Genomic DNA, 21,935 nt, shown 5'->3' with positions numbered 1-21,935 from the left:
ACATATTATAATAAAGATCAGCAAAAGACTAAAAGGACCCTGGACTAAGAATCTAGATACCAGAATTCCAGTCTCCATCCTGCCACATGCTAGTTCTCAAATGGAGCAAATCATGTAGCATCTTGCTTTTGCAGGGTTCCCACGTTTAGGTGTGTTTGTGGGACGATAACAAACAGGGCAAGCACTGGACAAAAGCTTGTGGCATGCATTCACACACTGAAGCAATTTTTTTTTTTTTTAGAAGAGTGCTGAAAAGTTAAAGCAAGTTGTAGCAAAATCGTTCTCTAAACCCAGAGGGGAAATGTTCTAGAAGCTAGAAAGGAAGAGTGCAGAAATCTGCCCTTTTACTCTTCCCAATTCTCGGGCATTTTAACATGTCTTGTCAAAATGATGAGCATGCTTTCTGCATTACGTCTCCTTATCTAGACAACTTTACAGACTCAGTCTTTCAACTCAGAGGCAAAGTACTAAACCTTGAACATTCAACGATTTGATCAGGGTAGGTCAACGGCACTCACTTCTGTATCCAAAGACTATCTCAGAGGAAGCATATGTCCCAAATGCCACATTCTAACAAGTATGGTTTCTTCAAAACCACGGGCTGCTAAGGTCATGTCTCTGACTCTTAAATAACGGTGTTTTTTTAACCACAGAGTCCTGCAAAGTAAGGGAAAGGGGAGATAAACTCTCAATCCTCTGTTTTTATTCCTTCTTCATACAACAGGTGGACAGGCCTCAATACTAAGCCAAACAATCAGAGGAATCCCATGCATGGCCCTTCACAAACACCAGTGACAGAGTGGTCTAAGATCAGTGAATGGATAGGAGACACCTCCTCTTCTAAAGCTTGCTATTCTCCCTTATGGTGGCAGGAAATTTTATCCAGACCGCAGCATTTTGACCTAAACCCAAACACCACCACTCTATTTTCACGAACCATCGCCTCAGCTATAAATTTCCCAGGTGATCAGATTATATTTGTCCATACCTACAGGCGAGAGCCTATAGAACGCTTACATGTAGATGCACTCCCATGTCTGCACTAAACTTAAAGGGACTCAGGAACCTGGGTAAAGATAGTATTTTACTGGTTCTCTCATCAACTCTGACCAGACTGAAATACAAGATTTCCAAAGGGCCTTACGTTCACATTAAGCAGGCACTGCTGACTCGGCCCCAACCTGAGCAAGCCCCCTGGGGTAGGTACATATGGCTTGCAGCTTATCTGATCCTCTAGGTTTATTGGGTAAACTTGAAAAGCATTAATTTCTCCACAGCTCTCCATGGCCTGATGAATGAGCACACGGGACCGGGAAGTCCTGCTGCTTCTTTGAAACAGGTGTTCTTAAGTTCTTTCCCAGACACACGCAAAGTAAAGAGGATTCAAGCAGTATGCATTTGCCAGTGTATTCCTACAAGGAGAAGGGCTATAGAAGTAGTAGACATCCCTCCCTGATTGGTATTCCTGGTGATTGTTTATTCAGGGCAAGTTAGTTGTAGTCCCCAAGACCCTCATTCTTCAAATTATAGGTAGAAAAACCTACCAGGTTAATTTGAATCTTTCCCACAGTGCTAGTTCATTCAACCTATGATGACAAATGAAACATTTTCAAATCAGTAACCATGGTATATGTACCCATACACATAGTATACATATATTTACTTGCTATATGTCAATATAACATTTTTGTTACATGTTAACACATATTCATGTTTATAAACATGTGTTTGTGTGATAGGCTAATATATATATACATATTTATTACATATGCTTAACATATATAACATATATGCATATTTGTTATATAGGTTTAATATACATGTTTGTTATATTTATATAAACATACAGCCCAAGAACACTGTGATACTCAGTATTTAAACTTCCATTTGTATTCAAAATGTAGTAACTTACAAAAACATGATATATATACCATCTTTCAGAAACGTCTAGCTAAAGAGGTCATTTACCCATATAAATAATACCTAGAGCTAATCAAGAAAGTCACTTTCAACATTAGTATTAAGTTTAAAATTTTTTTTTTTTTTAACGTTTATTTATTTTTGAGACAGAGAGAGACAGAGCATGAACAGGGGAGGGGCAGAGAGAGAGGGAGACACAGAATCTGAAACAGGCTCCAGGCTCTGAGCTGTCAGCACAGAGCCCGACGCGAGGCTTGAACTCATGGACCGTGAGATCATGACCTGAGCCGAAGCCGGATGCCTAACCGACTGAGCCACCCAGGCGCCCCAGTATTAAGTTTAAACAGGGCGCCAGGGTGGCTCAGTCAGTTAAGTGTCCAACTCTTGGTTTCGGCTCAGGTCATGATCTCCCAGTCATGAGATCGAGCCTGGCATTGGGCTCCACACTGGGCGTGAAGCCTAAGATTCTCTCTCCCCCCGTCCCTTTGCCCTTCTCCCATGGACGTGCATGTGTGCGTGCACTCTCTCTCCCAACCCCACCCCCCAAAAAAAAGTTTTATATTAGGTTTAAAAGTAACTAGGGTGTTGTATACCTGCAAGGATTGGAAGATAAATGTTTAATTTTTGAATGAGAGTTACAAAACTTCACTACAGAGTATTATTTAACAACATTTATTCCATTGTCTGTCTTTTATAATTATTCTTCATCTTGAATTTAATACATCAAATGTTTCCTAGGTCTTACTAGCAAAGTGAGACTTGCTGGTTAAAGTGTCTAGTCATCATCATTAAAGCATCAGGCTTTTCTACTGTCTCAGCCTTTAACCAGTCTCAAGACCACAGGCTGAATGCTCTTCTCTCATTGCCACTCCTGGATCTTCCTGTGAATCTTCTCTAACCAGGACCATGGTCTAAAAACTGAAAAATGTGGGTTGGAAAGGAGAAATCCTCTGGACTGTCAACTTGTTTCCACTTCATCACTGGTCAGAACTGAAGCTGCCAACTCGAACCACACACGGACCAAATTCAGTGTTATCTAAGACCGGAATGAGCCCCGCAACTCCACAGATCATCAGACTTCCCATCTCCAATTAGCAAGGGAGATTAGAAAACAAGTTTGACTTCAACAGTAATTATACTTCAAAGGCATGCTTAAAAATTCCCTTTTATAGAAGCTGTTTTTCTCTTAGACCTAACTGCTGTGGCTTTAATCAAATGTAAGGACAGGGAAAATGGCCACAGAATGTGAGGAGTCAGCCTTTGTCAGAGTCAGAAAGTCCTAATTTAACCTGAAAAGAACAAGGGAAAAGAATGACCTAATAATCTGCCCATGATGTGATATTGTCATGCAGATTCTAAACAGCTGCTTCAAGTTGGACTACAGCCACCCCTGCAAGCCAGGACAGCCAGCTAGAGGAATTTCCAAGTTCTACATGGCAATAATGTGGTAAATTAAGGGGTGACTGGGTGGCTCAGTCGGTTATGCATCCAACTCTTGATCTTGGCTCAGGTCATGATCTCACGGTTTGTGAGTTTGAGCCCCACATCAGGCTCTGTGCTGACAGTGTGGATTCTCTGTCCCTCCCACACCCGCGCTGCCTCGCTCTCTCTCAAAATAAATAAACCCTAAAAAAAAAATGAGGTAGGTTAAGGAAGATGCTACAGAGTCCAATTTCCAGAAGAAACAGTCTAGATTATCTCATGTCTGAAAGTGTTTCCTCTTCAGAAAGGATAGACTGGATAACCAATAAGAACCTTCCTGCCTTTGACCATTTGGTATGTTAGGAAACACAGGCCCAGCAGGCTACTAGAAAACCCTGTGCATTCCTGAACGGAAAAGTGCTGGAAACAGAATTTGGATAATCCTTCCTTTTCAGCATCTCCTGGGCTAAAATACTTTCTTCCAGTAAGGGACACAACGCATGTGCTTATAGTCCATGGCAGAAAAGGCCTCTGACCCACTAAACTTGAGAGGTGGTAGAAAGTAAATACACATAATTAAGAATTTTGACAAGGAAAAAAACTTATTTTTTCGGCCCTAGAAGTAGCTGCTGCATGATTTTACTAAAATGCCTGCACATGGAAGAACATTAAAATATATATAAAGGTATAAACAGGTATCTCTTTCCCTTTCCCATCCAGATCCCCTTTCCAGAAGTTTTGTTTGAGAAGCTGGGGACAATAATATAACTACTATGAAAGTGTAACCTCTTTTGTTTATTTTGAGAGAGTGTGTGTACCCACAAGCAGGGGAGGGGCAGAGAGAATCCCAACAGATCAATGCAGGCTCAATCTCACAAACCATGAGATCATGAACTGAGCCAAAATCAAGAGTCCGACACTGAACAGAATGAGCTACCCAGGCATCCCTGTAAGTGTAACTAAAAGCAGACAAATCAACCTCACCTTGTTGCCATCTGACTCCCCATAGTGAAAAAGGTTAGATATTTAGCCCATGTACTCTCTCTCTTCCCTTCCACTACCACCACAGTCCTATTTTTACATTGTCAAGGTTTACTGTATCTCCATTCTGTTCGATAGCTGTGATCAGGACAATTTTAAGGTCATCATCAAATGTTAAACCACATACAAGTGGCATTTCAGTGTTCTGATAGATGCATCTTTACTGGAGAGCTGGGTATGGTCAGAAGACCCCAGGAAAAGGAAAGGAATTGTCTGGCACTAGGCCCCAAAGCACTGGGTGAGAAATGTCACTAGCCTTGAGAGTCAACCCATTTTCTCCTTTCCTTGTTCCTGGCCTCTCCTGGGTCATCTCCACGGCCACTCTTCTTTAGGCCTCATGGATCTTCTTCCTTGTACTTTTCCCACCATTAAAACAGGGTGTGTAGAGTAAATTTTCTAAATCTTTGCAGAACTAAAACCCTCTTTCGTTATTCTCCACAAATCTATGATTTGCCTGGGTACAACATTATAGCTTGAAAGTACCTTTCCTTGAAACTGAAAGGACAAGATTCATTATTCAGCTAGCATCTAGTATTCCTGATGAAATGTCTGAGGCCTATGACACTGCAAATAACCTGTTTCTTCCTTTGAACATTTTTAGAATTTTGACCCTGGAAATTCAACCAGGATGTCTAGGGTTTAGGTCTTTTTTCATCTATCTTAGTTCATGCTGGGGAGTTGTCTTTCTTCAGCTCAAAGAAATTTTCTTGTATTCTTTCTTGCTCTCAACTGTCTGTTCCAATTTCTAGAACTGTTAAAGACTGGAGGTTTGGGACATGCCCTCCATGTGCCCTAGCTGCTCTCATACTTCCTCTTTTGGGGGGGAGATTTCCTTATGGATAAGCAGCTTGGTTCTTAGCCCTGTCCATCCCTATTCCAGTATTTCCAAGAAATTAAAAATGACTAAAAATAATGATTTGACTGCTGCTTTGCCAAGTAATATTGTTTAAAGGTGTAGTATTCTCTTAAATCCAAGCAAATGGAGTTCTCTATTCCCTTAGTTTTGTTTCCTACAAAGTCAGTTGATCTATTCATTTTGTTCATGCTATTAGTTTTCCCAAAAAGCAAATGAGACTTGGTTCCTGGTCTAAATTTATGGATATGGACTATGTTAATCTGAATATGTAACTGGCATGACTTTCTTCTGTACCAGTACAGCTATTACCCCAACAGGCTTCCAACTGAAAACATGGACAATAGGTACTATGTCAATGCCTGGATTATTCCAGAAGCAAGCTTCCCGTGAGGTGCCTAGACATGCAGTGGCAGACTGGCTGAGGACTCCAGCAGTGCAAAGGAGGGAGGTCTTGATCCTTGGAATGCTGTACAAGTTCATCTAACAGCGCCCCCGCCCCCAACCTTCTCAGTCTAAAGTGGGCATCACAACTCAAGTCGCCTCACGCCTTGCTTCTCAGTTAGGGGTAGGAAGCCCATGCTGAGACTTCTCTCCCTTCTTTAAGAACAGGTTATCTGGTTTTACCCTGAAGACTCTTGGAAGTTTGCACCTGGTTTCTTCCAGACTTTGCTCCATGTGCCTTTCCCTTTGTTGATTTTGATTTGTATCCCTTTGTTTTAATAGATCCTAGCTTTGAGTACAAATATACACCGAGTCTTGTGAGTGCTCTTAGTGAATTACTAAACTGGGGTCAGGGGGGTCGTGGGGATGCCCGACATACTAAGTGAAATCTGAACACCATAAACTCCAAAAAATCCATGCCAAGACACATCATACGAAACTACTGAAAACTAAAGATAAAGAAAAATCTTGAAAGCAGTCAGAGAGCAGTGACACGTTACCCAGGAACATTACTGAGGAACACCCATTTGAGCAACAGTGGATTTCTCATCAGAAACCACAGAAGCCAGAGAAGCGGCAGAGCCTCTTTCAAGGAAAGGCCCGCCAGCTGGGCATTCTGGGTCTGGTTGACCAACTCACCAGGAATGAAAGAGAAACAGCCTCAGACAAAGGAAAACTCAAAGAATTTGTTGCTAGCAGAGCCACCCTCAAATACTGGCTAAAGAAGTTTCTTCAAATCGAAAGGAAATGGTAAGAGAAGGGGTCTGGGGCACCAAGAAGACAAAACAAGATGAAAACAGAACTCTGGGTACAAAGAAGAGACCATCTTTTTCCTCATGGCTTGCTAAATTATATTTGATGATTGAAACAAAAATTATAATACCATCTGATAATGACATTTAAAGTGGGGGAAGTTACACTGAGTGTTGTATGGAAACCAATTTGATAACAAATTATATTTAATATAAAAAGATAAAAATAAAAGTGGGGGAAGATAAGATACCTAAATGAAAGTGAGGTTTCCATATTTCACTCAGAGTGGTACAATGTTGGGGCGCCTGAGTGGATCAGCTGGTTGAGTGTCCAACTTTGGCTCAGGTTATGATCTCACGGTTTGTGAGTTCAAGCCCCACATCAGGCTCCACACTGACATACAGAGCCTGCCTGGGATTCTCTCTTTCTTCCTCTTTCTCTGCCCCTCTCCCACTTGCATGCACATGAGCTCTCCCGCTCTCAAAATAAACTAAAAACAAACAAAAAACAAGACAATTCAGTTAACCCTCTGACACTTTCCTCTTCATAGTCATGTCACTCCTTTGTTGAAAACTATCCAAAGGATTCCCAACCATCTTAAGACAAAGTCCAGAATCCTTAAGTGCCCTGAAAACCCCGCATGCCTCTCATTTCATGCAGAATCACCAAACAGCAGGCTCACGTTTTCCCCCCGCTCCATTTCTCTCCACCACACTCCCACCACAACAGTCTGCTGCTCCCTCTCACGTCTGGAGTCTCACCCCATCTCAAGACCTTTCCACATGTTGTTCCTGTGGTCTGGCCACTCCCCATCCCCCGCCAGAGTTACCTGCTCAAGTCTTGCTGACTTACAACAAACATGTCACATCCTTGGGAAAGCATACCCCTTCCACTTGGGCCCGCTAGCACCATCAGGCCTGTTTTAAGAGAAGGGAAGAAAAAAAGAACCAGAGCTGCTATCCATGCAGTCAGTTATACCAGACTGCGTGTTGCCAGTGCAAGGTACTGAGTTCGTCTTGCCACCATACCCCTCATACGTAGCACTGTGCTTGCAGGTAGCAAGTGCTCAATTCATTTATTTCATGGTTAAGCATTTGAATCGTCTCTCTAATCAAGGCCCCATGATTCCAAAAAGGAGAATCTACTAATTCTTGCCTAAACTGGCTATTCTGTAGAGGTCCCAAGAAATAGACATGAACATCTATCAAAATAAAGTTTCACTGTCATAGAAGCAAATTCCATCATCAGAGTACTATAAAAGCAGTAAACAACTACTGTGGGAGAATGTCTATTGTTTTACTTTTTCCTCTTTGGGGTAAGAAAATAACATGTCAGTTATATATTCATTATAACAAACATGAACTGTCATAAGCTGCTTATTTCACTACTGCTTATTTTAATAACTTTCTTGTGGTAGAAACGCAAAATAAAAGCAAAAAACCACAGAGAAACACATGTAACTGATAAGGGAAAAAGAAGAAAAGGAAACATCCATGTTGCTGGATATAATGGGATAGAAACAGCAAATTCCATAGGATCACAATCCCTGTTTATTTGCTTACTGTACTTACTTACTGTACATCATTCCCAACACTGAAGGAAACGCAATGGGACTTTTCCGAACATCTGAGCAAAGCAAAGATGTGATGAAAGCCCACAGCCATGACAATGTGTCTTCAATTTCTAGCACACAGGAATAATAAATAGCAAATGTCAAGACACCCTGTCTCTGCAAATTTCAGTAGGATTCCAGATTATTTTCCCAATGAGAAAGGGACTCCTTTACAAAGCTTACCTAAAATGAACTACACAGACTAAGTTTTAATTTTGTGTTCCCAATTTGACAGAGCACCTCAAGACTGGAAACATGAGCTGATGAAGATACTATCTCGGGCCAGGCAAGGAGAAGCTGGACAGATTCCAGGAGACAGACACTTGATAAGTTTCCTAATGTCTCAGTTCAATCTGTGCAGCTTTCAACAAATGAAAAGGCCACCTTCAGAGCACTGGATTCATCGACAACTTTCTTTTCCATTGCCTAAATTTAGAGAGGGATACTACCTCATAACAACTGAGACAAGAATAGGAACTGGTATCATAGGAAGATGAAAGAAAAACTCAATAAAGAAGCAATATCTGTTTACATTTGCTTAGCATATAATCCCAGAGGAAATGAGAGATTGCTCATAAGGAAACACAACCCAAGATAGTAATTGTGTAGGGCTACACTATTTGTGAAAACTATACCCACACTCCTCAAATGTGACCTGTCCTGATTCAATAGTTATGGATATTCAAGTATCTCCAGGCAAGATAAGCTTTTATTAACCGGCCCCAAATTAAGTGAGCCACACATTGGGCATCTCAAATTACTCAGATAAGCTCTTTTATCATTATTTGGTTATTCAACGTCCCAGCCTCATGACACAGACTCACCACCGACTCTAGATAAGCCTTATTTCAATTTAGGATATCGCAGGAGCCCATGCTACCCATGAAAGTTCTAGAGATGTTTGTTACGTACAGTCTAAAAGGGTGGGGGAAGTGGGGAAAAAGAAAAGCAGAAATGGAACATATATAGACTTAAGAAGCATAAAACAAAAAAGCTAATGAAGTTGCCTTAACTTTCTACTATTCTTAAATTACACTCAAAACTTACCAATTTGAGATCCTAACTCTAATAAAATATGTTTATTTATAGGTAGAGAAAACAAAACTACCCCCTCCCAAAGAAAAAAAATGCTATTGGTTTTCTATAAAGTGTAAACAGCCAAACAAAGAGGGTTCCCTGTATGTTTTGGCTCACATTCCGAATAAGAAACTGCATAGCAGGAATGTGTCCACGTATGTACACAGCATTTCACATTTACCAAAATAATTTCACATTTAACATTTCCTGAAACCTTTCTAATAGGCCTGTGACATCTGTGAAATGTCCCCACTTACAAGGCAAGACATGGAAACAAGTGAAATGCTTTCTGTCTTTTCTTAATTAAACTATAACAATGAGAGGTCACCTCACACCTGTCAGATTGGCTAGTATCAAAGAAAAAAAAAAGTAATCACAAGTGTTGGTGAGGATGTGGAGAAAAGGGAACCCTTGTGACTACTGGTGGGAATAAATATTGGTGCACCCACTCTGGAAAATATCATGGAGTTTCCTCAAAGAATTAAAAATAGAAGTACCATACAGTCCAGCAATTCCACTTGCAGGTTACCCAAAGAAAACAAAAACACTAACTCAAAAATATATATGCACCCCTATGTCCATTGCAGTATTATCTGCAACAGCCAAGATACAGAAGCAACCTAAGTGTCCACTGATAGACAGATGGACACAGAAGGTGTGTACACACAACGAGATATTACTCAGCAATAAAAAAGAATGAAATCTTGCCATTTGAGACAACATGGATGGACCCAGAGAGTATTATGCTAAGTGAAATAAGACACAGAAAGCCAAATCCTGTATGACTTCACTTATATGTGGAATCTAAAAAGCAAAACAACTGAACAACACAGAAACAGACTCAAATACAGAGAACTGGTGGTTGTCCTCGGGAAGGAGTGTGGGGGGCATGGGCAAAATAGGGGAAGGGAATTTTAAGAGGTATGAACTTCCAATTACAAAATAAGTCATGGGACAAGTGACGGTGACATGTTCTTAATCAGAATTAAGCAACACTGAGGCACTAGTGGGCACTATGTCCAACTACTAAATCAAAAACCCTTCTACCATCTTCATTCGCTCAACAATTAGCCTTCAATACCTACAACATGACAGGAACTATTCTAAGCACTGGGAGGGTTATAGCAGCAAACAAAACAGACTCAAATATCTACCCCCAACACCATCATTTTAATGATACCATCGTGTAATTGTTTTGGATTGGCTAGTTGGATGCCATCTATAACACCAATGTTCAATTAGTTTCTTCGCTCATGTAAGACATTTAAATGTATTCCAATTAATAAATCATAAAAAAACATTCAGAACATAAAACATGTTTGACAATTTATTAAGCACTGGCAATTCGAAAGGAAACTGAGGTGCAGCCCTCTATTATCAGACACACACACACACACACACACACACACTCTTATACCCCTTACTTGAAAGAAGGCATATATGCATTAAAAATTAAGTAAAAAGATGCTCAAAAACAAGGCACTTCCAAATGGAAAATAACAAACACTGTTAGGACCATTTTCAACAGAGAAAAACCAACCAAGATACAGTGTTTTGTCTAAGAATGTATGTTCAAATCAGGGTCTAATGTTTTTTTTTTTGGGGGGGGGGAGAAAATATTATTCTAGGCTTTCTTAATTTTATACGAATAGATTGTAGATTAAGAAGTACCAAAAGATTTAACTTTTGGTGATTACTTTCTTTTAAATGTCTATGTATTTATTTTAAGTGGGAGGGGGCAAAAAGAGGGAGAAAAAGAATCCCAAGCAGGTTCTGAGCTGTCAGTGCAGAGCTCAACACAGGGCTCCATCCCACAAGAACCGTGAGATCATGACCTGAACTGAAATCAAGAGCTGGACACTCAACTGACTGAGCCACCCAGGCACCCCTAACTCTAATAAAATCACTTTTATTAGAGTTTTTTCACTTTTAACATTACTTTCTGTACATTATCCAAAAAAGCTATTTACATTATTCAAATGTATTAGGAAAGAAACCTAATATTTAAGCTTTTATTATGTCTGCTTCACAAACATCTTTACTTATTGTCTTACAACAACTCTACAAATTAAAGGTACGTGTAGAGGATGCTGGGAAAGCTTAAGTACCCGGCCTGTGTGGACTACTTGATATAGAAGACCTTATAAATTATGAAATTTGAGCATGAAAAGATCAGTTTGGAAAAGGGGAAAATAAGTTTGGGGATCTACAATCAAAGTTTCAATTTAATTAATTTTCAATTAAAATATTAAGTGACTTGCTCAATTAATGTTCCCTTTGAGAATTTAGGAGCATTGGATACATATGAGTCATCTGTAGGGGTGTGTGTATACATATATACATATATGTATATACACACACATATATATATATATACACACACATGGATATATACACATATACATATATGTATACACACACACACACTCACACCCTTACACCAAAAATAATTGTCCTATTGTATCTTAAACACACACGTTTAACCAAATTGCAAAACTGTAGCTGTGAAGACAAAGCATTTCTTTTAGTAGTATCTTGAAAAAGGTCTCAATGCAGGTGCTATCTCCCAATAAAACTTACACAAAACATCCCTTTCTGTTCCTCATTTTCTTCAGACAAACAAACTTTCTTCAGAAGGGTAGGATTTTAATAAGCCTGTTCTCATAACCTCAAGACAAAATGTGAACACTTCCCATACATTCTCCCACAATTTACCAGGTTTTGTTACCTAGTTCCAGGGTCATGAGGTTGTCAGATACAGCATGAAGGACTAGGATGACCCCCCGACAGAAAGCAGGCAGCAGGAAGAGAGCCAGGGGTCCTTCACAAAGTGACAATCAAAATAAACTCATTGGCAACCACACAGAGAACCTTGGGAGAAACGCTACCCGAAGCAGCCACAGAAACTGAGCTTGACCAACTCCTACGCAGATGTGCTCCCGGAGAAGTTTACTTCTTAAGCAGGGAAGACTGCTAACTTGCAACCAAGAAAACAGTACATACTACATTCCTAGGGTCCAAGAAGGAATCAGGAAGGGATGTAGGACCAGGGGCCTGAGGGGTAGAAGGTCCACCACAGAAACACCGGCTCCTCATAACTACAGACCCCCATCCACACATTCTACAGAGAGTTGGTCTCTAATTTTTGAGTAATTTTCTTCCCAGAAGCATCAGGGTCAAGAAATAGAAACGAAATACCAACATATTTGCTCTCTAATTATGAAAGCAACATCTAATCTAAAGCCCCAGGCTAACAGAAAAGAACATTTACTTACCCCTTGGTTAACAAGTGAGAGAGACGGGAAAAGTGAGGCAGAAAGGGGACAACACTTCCCTTTCAAAAAATCTAATCTGTCAACCCTCCTTGTCATGGCAGCAGATGGTCTTAGTGAACAGTCTTTAAATTCGAGGAGGGGGTGGGGAGCAGGTACAACCACTCATTTCCAACAAAAGGCAGTAAGTAAAACCTATTTTAATATAAACACGCTTGTGAATGGTAAAACAAGGCTGCAAACTAATACTTCAAAGGGCACTGAAAAGAAAAGAATGATATGGTTGGTAAGGAAAGTGGTGCAAAGACTCCATTCCATCTGAAAATGTGCAAAACCAAAACTGAAATTCTAACAGCAGTAACTGTGACATAAGGCTCAAGAAGAATTAAACAGGGTGGCCTGGGTGGCTCAGTCAGTTGAGCATCCGACTCTCAATTTCAGCCCAGGTCATGATCCCAGGGTCGTGGGATTGAGCCCCATGGTGGGCTCGGTGTGGAGCGTGCAACCTGCTTAAGATTCTCTCTCCCTCTGTTCCTCTCCCCTGCTCACTCTCTCTACAAAATAAACAAAAATTCATTTATTTTAGCAACAGTAATCACTGTTCCCTTTTAGCTGGTGTGACCAATAAAACAAGGTCACTGTCCTTGGGCAATTTTTATTCAAATTAAAGGAAACAAACTTGCTCTCAAAGAAAATGCTCAATAATATTTGTTACTTGAAAATGCTGATTGCTCAAGACAGAAATGAAGTCTGAACAAAATGCTTTGTTAGAATTACTTGTAAGTTCTAAAATATGGAATGTTTACATAATCCTAATTAAATATTCATGCTACAATATGAATAGTTAAAACCATAATGTCTGTAACCTTTTAATCAGCTATCATTGACAAAGGATCCCCTTCATTGGAAGCCAGTAGGAATTCTTCGATATTGAAGACTATCAATTCCTCTCTATTCTCTTAGAAAACCACACTAGATGTTCCAAGGAACCTCCATACTGTTTCCCATGGTGGTGGCACCAGTTTGCATTCCCATCATCAGTGCACCAGGGTTCCTTTTTCTCCACATTCTCATCAACACTTGTTTCTTGATTTTTAGTCATTCTGACAGGTGTCAGGTGATATTTCATTGTGGTTTTAATTTGCATTTCCCTAAGGAGTGATGGTGAACACCTTTCATGTGTCTGTTGGCCAGATATCTGTAGGTCTTTAGCAAAATGTTTAATGGGGTCATTCCTCTGCCCATTTCAATTGGGTTTTTGGTGTTGAGTTGCAGATGTTCTTTATATATTTTGGATAGTCACCTCTTTTTGGATATCATTTGCAAGTACCTTCTCATTCAGTAGGCTGCGTTTTTGTTTTGCTGTGCAAAAGCTTTTCATTTTGGTGTAGTCCCAATAGTTTAATTTGGTTTTTCTTTCTCTTGCCTCAGGAGGCAAATCTAGAAAAAGTTTTCTATGGCTGATGTCAAAGAAATTACTGCCTGTGTCTTCTAGGAATTTTATGGTTTCAGGTCTCACAATTTAGTTCTTCAATCCATTTTGAGTTTATTTTTATGTATGGTGTAAGAAAGTAGCCCAGTGTGATTTTTTTGCATGTAGCTGTCCAGTTTTCCCGACACCATTAATTGAAGAGGTGGTCTTTTCCCCATTGTATATTCTTGCCTCTTCTGTCACAGATTAATTAACCATAAAGCATGGATTTATTCCTGGACTCTCTATTCTGTTCCATTGATCTATGTGTCTATTTTTGTGCCAGTACCATACGGTTTCAATTACTATAGCTTTGTAGTATAGCTTGAATCTGGTATTGTGATACCTCTAGCTTTGTTCTTTTTGAAGATTGCTTTGGCTATTCGGGGTCTTTTGTGGTTCCATACAAAGTACAGGATTATATGTTCAACTTCTGAGAAAAATTTTGTTAGTATCTTGATGGGGATATTACAGTACATCTGTAGACTGCTTTGGGTAGTATGGACACTTTTAACAATATTGGTTCTTCCAATCCAATACCTTTTATTTATGTCATTTTCAATTTCTTTCATCAATGTTCTATAGTTTTTGGAGTGCATATGGCTTTCAGGTCCTTGGTTAAGTTTATTCCTAGGTATTTTATTATTTTTGGTGCCAACTGTAAATGGGATGGTTTTCTTAATTTCTCTTTCTGCTGCTTCATTATTAGTGTATAAAAACACAACAGATTTCTGTACATTAATTTTGTATCCTGTGACTTTACTGAATCCATTAATCAGTTTGAGTAATTTTCTGGTGGAGTCTTCAGGGTTTTCTATATATACTATCATATTATCTGCAAATAGTGAAAGTTTTACTTCTTCCTTACCAATTTGGATGCCTTTTATTTCTTTTTTATTGTCTGACTGCTGTGGCTAGGACTTTAAAAATAGAATTACCCTATTATCCAGTAATTCCAGTAAAAACTAGGTATTTACCCAAAGAACACAAAAACACTAATTTGAAAACATATGTACTATTATGTTTAATGTAGCATTATTTACAAAAGCCAACATATGGAAGCAACCCAAGTGTCCACTGATAGATGAAGATATGGTATATATAGAATGGAATATTACTCAGCCATAAAAAATGAAATTTTAACCATTTGTAACAACATGGATGTTGAGAATAGAGTATAATGGTAAGTGAAATAAGTCAGAAAAACAAATACTATATGATTTCACTCATATGTGGAATTTAACAAACAAACAATGAAAAAAAAAAAGACAAACGAAGAAACAGACTCTTAAATACAAAGAACTGGTGATTACCAGAAGAAAGGTAGGAGGAATGGATGAAACAGATAAAGGGGATTAAGAGTACACTTTTTTTTTTAAATGTTTATTTTTTGAGAGAGAGCACGAGCAGGGGAGGGATGGAGAGAGTGGGAGACAGAGAATCCCAAGCAGCCTCCTCACTGTCAGCACAGAGCCTGACATAGGGCTCAAACTCATGAACAGTGAGATCATGACCTTAGCCAAAATCAAGATTTGGACACTTAACCAATTGAGCCACCCAGGTGCCCCAAGAGTACACCTACTTTGATGAGCCCTGAGAAATATATAGAATTGTTGAATCATTATACTGTGCACCTCAAACTGGTAATTATACTTGAACAAACAATAAAATTCAGTTTAAAAAAACACACTAGAATGACAGCTAAACTCAAAAGTCTTCTAAACCTTCTAAACAAGAAAAGAGACACTATCAGTCTAAAAAGGTCATTTCACTGATAAACGGAAAATAGATAAACATTAGGTAATGGGCTTGGGTTTTGACATTCTCTGCTCTAAGGGCCCACAGTGGGGGATAAGCCAACAAGAAACTGGAATGTTCTAGAATTGAATGTGCAGGATACCACAGAAGGCAGGGAGCTTCAGAGTAAAGTAAAAACAAGATGACTGTTGGGAAGTCTTTAGGAAAACACTCCCTCTCAACTCCCCAAGCAGCTACCCCTCTCCTGCTGTTATCAAAGACAGGTTCAATTGCTTAAATAAACTGAAGTAAAAAGCTACTGGAGTTAAGATACCTTACACAAATAACAGTACCTTACAAAACCAGGAGGACTGAGTGAAGGTGTTTGTGCTAGAAGGTAAATTCAGCAAAGGCATGGACTTAACACCTGTTTGGTCCCTGCTGCACCCCCATTCCCTCATTCCCTACAATGGTGCCCAGCACATGGAATGAACTTAATATGCAGCAAAGAGGTTTCGAAGAGGAATTTTTATAATCTCCAAGAAAGCAGAATATCAATATCATGGCAGAAAACAGAAGAGAAGAATATAAAATCTGAACATCAAAGCAGGCAATTCAACATTTGACTTAAAAGGAGTATCTAGAATGAAAGAATAGAGAAAACTGGAGGAGAGGATGGATTTACAGAGAAATAACACAAGACATTTTGTAGAGCTAAAGTTTCCTTGTTGAAAGTGCCCACTAACTATATGGCACAAAAAATGAAAATTTCAAAGTACTAGGAATGAAGAGATTCTAAAATTCTATCTAAAAGGTATTTTAAAGAGAAAGCTCACAGGAATCAGAAATTAGAATGGTACAAGGACTTCAACAGCAATCCCGAAGCTAAAATATAATGGAGCCACGTCTCCTAGACTCTGCTGGAACTGGTTTCTAAGCTAGAGTTCTACACCTAGCTCAAAGAATAATCAAGATCAAAGATATAATTCAGACACTTTCAGACACAGGAGGCTCTCAAAGTTTCTGTCTCCCATATCCTCATTTCTCTTCTACTCCCCCAAAAAGGCAAGAGGAGAATGAATTCTCCCCAAAGAGGGAATATAAGGAAAAGGAAGTTTGCATCCAGGAAACAGGCATTGTGACACTGGAAAGGGGACAGGATCCGCAGAACGAGGGTAAGAGGAAGTCCCACGAGAGCCACATGGGCCTGTGGAGAGCCAGTTCAGAGCACATCATGGGCAGCCGAGGGCACTACCAGGAGGAACGGTTGGAAAAACAAAGGGAAATAAAACCCTTGGTGGATTTGTATGTCTAACTGTACTGAGGATGGTTCATTTGGAGTGTGTGGGGTAAAATTAAAGACAAAAACCAAAACCAGCAAGTAAGGGTCCTTTTACTTTTAACTCCAGAAAAAAAACAAAAGATTAGATGAAAAAACAATAAAATGTTGCATGACCTAGATAAGATTATTTCTATTGTAATCAATATTAAACAATCTATTTAAAGATTGGCAAAAAGCTACATGGGAAGATGTGCAGAGAAAAGGTGTAAGGGGAAGAAGGTAGTAAAAAGAATTAAACCTTCATAACTCAAAGTAAGAAGTTGACAACTTACAGGTATGGGAATTTAATGAGAGATAATAGCAAAACCAAAACAAATAGCTTTTGTTAAGTAATTGAATCTGGGTAATCAAATGGGCATGAGAGGTGGGGTAGGAATATGCTATTTTCCCTGTAATACTCATAAGAGTAAATCTAAATGATAGATTGCTTTATAAAATATAAGTTAAATTTCAAAAACAAATTTCATCCAATGAACAACCTACTGTAATCAGTGACTTCTTATCTCCTAAGGGGATTATGGATCTTTGGAACAAAACCATTTAGTCTCACAGCAAAAGAGGATTTAGATTTATACACAAATTTCACAAAACACTAATGTAGGTTTTAGAAAGCTAGTTCTCTGCTTAAACTCTTACATGAAATTTAAATTCATTACATTATGAATAAAACTACACATTAAATCTTGTCCTCATGACCTCACCGTTCTGCTTTAGACGCTTGTCAGTGAAAGGAAAATTAGATAATCAGGCACTTAGTCTCAATTCTCAAAAGCAGCCACCAATAAGGATTATTTACATTAAACTTAACAAAGCCTCTATTTTTCTTAAATGTTTATTTGAGAGACAGAGAGAACACATGAGGGGGGAGAGGCAGAGAGAGGGAGAGAGAGAGAATCCCAAGCAGGCCCTCGCTGTCAACAGAGAACCAGATGTGGGGCTCAATCCCACAAACCTTTTGACCCTGAGCTGAGCTGAAATCAAGGTGCCACCCAGGTGCCCCCAAAGCCTCTATTTTTTTAAGTCAATCTTGTATGTAAATCTACCTTGTGTGCAAATGAACTAAAGCAGGGGTCACAAACTAAGGCCTGGGTAGCCCAAGTCTAACTCATCCCCAGTTTCATATCTCAGTGTCCACTCCAGTTCCTACTCCAGTCTCTTATCTCAGTGCCCACAGATAAAAGGTTTACTGGAACAGAGCCTTGCTCATTAACGTTTGCATTTATGGCTGCTTTCTACTGAGGGTAGACACCGTGCGGCCTGCAGAGCCTAAAATATTTACTATCAGGTCCCTTTCAGAAAAAATTTGTTGATCCCTCAACTAAAGGATTCTAGTTCTGAATTTCATTTGAACTTTACTTCAAATGAAACTGAGCCAAATTCATATATGAGTGTCCATACAAAGAGTAGTTGAATCAAGAGATGTTTGAATAAAGAACCTTAAAGACAGTCAACATAACCCTTTAAAAAGCCCAGAGGGACTTAATGGTTTGCTGAGGGTCAGCTGGGTAGATGAACAAAGTCTCCTAACTCAGATGGTTGCTATCTTAGATAAGCATCTGTCACCAAAGTTTTAACCCTAATACTTCTCCTTGGTTCCTACCCCACTCTTCAACTAATTACTAAATAAGTTATTTCATTTTAGTTACAATGTTAATAAAATGTGCCTTTTAATTTGATGTTTCCCAAATATTTAAAACAGATTTCTGTTGATATTCAGTCATGGCTGTGCCAAAAAAGCAGAAGACTGATTAAGGACAGTCGTTAGGGTCAAGGAGACCCAGGTTCTGGCTCTGCCCCTGGGTGTTACTCTGGCCCCAGTAACCCTCTTAACTGCCCTCCACTCCACCTGTCCCTTCTCTAGGAGTGGGTATAGTGCCCACTACAGATGAGTGTGGTTAGGCTGAATAAAATGAAGGATGTCAAGAACCTAATGCACTGACTGTCACAGAATTAAGAGCTCAAGAAATGTCACCTTTTATACTTTGTCTCCTGTCCAAAATTTGATAACCATCATTATCCCCGAAAGGCTGCATAGGTGATGTTCTCAAACTTCAGTGTGCGTAAGAATCACACTGGTGAACTTGTCGGTGCAGATTCCCATGACCCTACTCCCAGTTACTCTGATTATTTAATCTGGAAGAGGCAGGAATCTGTAATTCCAAGCTCAAGTGTGATACGGATAATGGAAACACTGCTGCTAGATAATGAAAGAGATACCAAGAGTTAAGAGATGAGCAAAAACCTAAATAATCACAGCCTTAATTAAATATAAATGGCAAGGAGCTAAGTCCTGCTTTCTAATTCCTTTTACTGCTCTTCCTTCCACAGCAGTCAATTTTTGTTCGTTTTGTTTTACTTAAACTTATGTTGGGCTCCATAAGTTAACTAATGTTATATACAGTGTGAAGATTATTTCCCAGTTTATAAAGGTTAGGACTTCCAGTTATACAACCCAATTAAACATTCATGGAACTCAAAAAGGTCAGAACTCAGGTCCCAATGAAACTTCAGTTTTCTATCCTGGAATTCAGCCATACAACCACCTTCTTGCTGTCCCCAGAGAATTAAAGGCTGACCCATTTTATTTATTGGTATATTTGCAAACAGAAAGAAAAAAAAAAACACAGAAAAATAAAGTTTATTCCTATCTTTCAATACAAACTAACACAAGCTAAAAATGTGGCTAAAAACAAGCATGAAACTAAATACATTTTACACTGGGAAATCCTGATGTGTAATAAATGTGAAGCAAATTGCATGTAACAGCTATACCTTTGGGCAAGTTTTTTCCATTTAAGTGTCAATTCCAAAACCAGCAACAAAAACAGAGTTGACGGTGGCAAGAGTTCGAGAATGTAAATGCGCAGGTTCGAAATTACCTTGCTCCAGTCTAAAGCACAGGGAACGCCTTGCTGCTTCCATCTCTGGAGTCGGATTATCTAGGACGTGTCTACACCACTGCAAAGGGCTCAGGGATTTCTCTGATGATGTGAATGTCTTTGAAGAGCCAACGTATAACCTTAAAAAGAGAAATCTACATTATAGGTATTATATAGGTATACAAAGATGACCCCTCTTCTAGGGAAAACAACATGTACTTAACAAGTTTCTAGTGAAACAAAGCTCACATTTGATTACTTCAAATACCAAAATTATTTTTTAACAGAGAAATACCCCTAAATAAAATAGTATGCTCTCTGTAGCTTGGTGGGAAGGAGGACTTCAAAAAACTATAAACCAACATCTCATAGTCAGAAAGGAGGCTTTTGTTATTGAACTGACCTTGAACAGGCACCGCGATGATCTGACTACCTCACTTGCATTTGTAGAAATGGACACTTTCATCTCTTTGGTGACAGAATCTTACGTGAACTGAGCTCATGTATGTAAACATGACACGGCAAACGAGGCAAATCTTATGTGCTTTTTAAAAATACAAGCCTAAAACTAGTGAAAGTCTGTTGATCCTCTCAACCCTTAAATAATCAGTTATTCCCCGTCTCAAATCTGTACTAAATCTGGTATGTGCTTCTTTCTCAAGAAAGCCAAACAGCTTTCAAAGATATGTTGTAGGGAAAAGTTTGGTTTCAGCATCTATACCATTAAACAGAATAGGCAGAACTCAAAATAACCGTAATATTATTTCTGATATATGGTGCTAAGGTAACTTAGAGAGTATTTTCAGTCACAGGGTTATACAAAAGAAGTTCATCGTCTTAGCTGACAAAAAAAGAAAGAAAATTATAACCACTGGTTCTAGTAATTAACATTTGTAAAGCTGCATTCTAATTATAAATATCGTGAAAGTAATACTTCTTTAAACAAAGTTACCACAATTCTAATGAGCGCATTTTCTTGGAACACCTTACTTCATTATTCATTCTCATACTGTTATAGTCAGGACTCCCATCTGTCAAAATAATTTCTCAGTTATCCAAGATGGTTGGGGAATGGTACTACTCTTCAGCAAATTCTTCTTGTAGATCAGAGGTTGACAAACATTTTCTTTCTATAAAGGGGCAGCTAGTAAATATTTAGGCTCTGTGGGCCACACAGTCTCTGTCATGACCACTCAACTCCACTGTGGCAGCTCCAAAGCATCACAGACCATATATAAATAGGACTGTGCTTCTCCAAAATATTTATAGACACAGGAACTTGAATTTCCCATAATTTTCAATGTCATGAAAGAGTATTCTTCTGGGTTTTTTACCCAGTCTTTTAATAATGTAAATATCTAGCTGACTAGCCATTCAAACCACACAGCCGGACTGATTTGCCCCAGGACACAGTTTGCTAACTCCTGCTGCAGATGCAGATTTAAAATATCTTTTAATCAATTTAGTAGTAATCCTAATAGAACATTCTTCCCTTAGAGAGTGAACCACGGTCCTCCCTTCATCGGGAATACAGCGATTAGTCAAAACTTATTCCTGGGCCCCACCTTGGTCTACCGTGACAAGATTAATACCTATGTAAATCCATCCTTTTCACCCTCCCTTGCTGAAAGACCTCTGAACTGTCCAGTACTGGGTGGCTTGCTCTAGACTCCCAAGTAAAGGCTAGCCTAAGTCAGTTGTTCTCAATCTCTGGTGCATTGGGATCTCTTAGCAGGCTTTTAAAAACACAAATTGCTAAACACTTGGTCGCAGGCAGGTCTAACCTACCCGATTCAGTACGTTCGGAATGAGGTCAAAGAATCTGAATGTCTAGCAAGTTCCCAGGTGATGCTGATATTAGTGTCTGGAGAGCTCACCTAGAGATGGGTGCCCTGGGCTAAGCCAATCTGAGTATTTCCATTATTCCTAGTTGCCCGATTACTGGTTTAGGCACAAGCTCTGGAAACAATTCTAGCCAATAAAAACTAAGGGGTATCTTCTGATGGGCACGTGAGCACATTTCTCCTCATTTTTAAAGTGATCAGAAAAGGCCCAATTATATGCTGTCTACAACATATGCACTCTAAATATAACCACACAGGTTAAAAGTTA

At 39.2% G+C, this 21,935-nt stretch overlaps 1 protein-coding gene across 3 annotated transcripts in view; it reads right to left on the bottom strand.

The window, feature by feature from the left end:
- Positions 1-21,935, bottom strand: part of SLAIN1 (SLAIN motif family member 1) — a 61,686-nt gene that overhangs the window by 27,573 nt on the left and 12,178 nt on the right. For 2 of the 3 annotated variants that reach the window (XM_042928420.1, XM_042928430.1), the window contains exon 2: positions 19,824-19,963. The exons of the other annotated variant lie outside the window; for it this stretch is intronic. In XM_042928420.1, the coding sequence (XP_042784354.1) occupies positions 19,824-19,963 (140 nt within the window). The remainder of the gene's footprint in view (positions 1-19,823; positions 19,964-21,935) is intronic. 3 annotated transcript variants of the gene reach the window in all.

Source organism: Panthera leo, chromosome A1, assembly GCF_018350215.1.
Source record: "Panthera leo isolate Ple1 chromosome A1, P.leo_Ple1_pat1.1, whole genome shotgun sequence".
In the NCBI taxonomy this organism is placed as follows: Eukaryota; Metazoa; Chordata; class Mammalia; order Carnivora; family Felidae; genus Panthera; species Panthera leo.
Note: the sequence above shows the minus strand (reverse complement) of the source record. Positions and strands in the feature narration are given on the sequence as shown.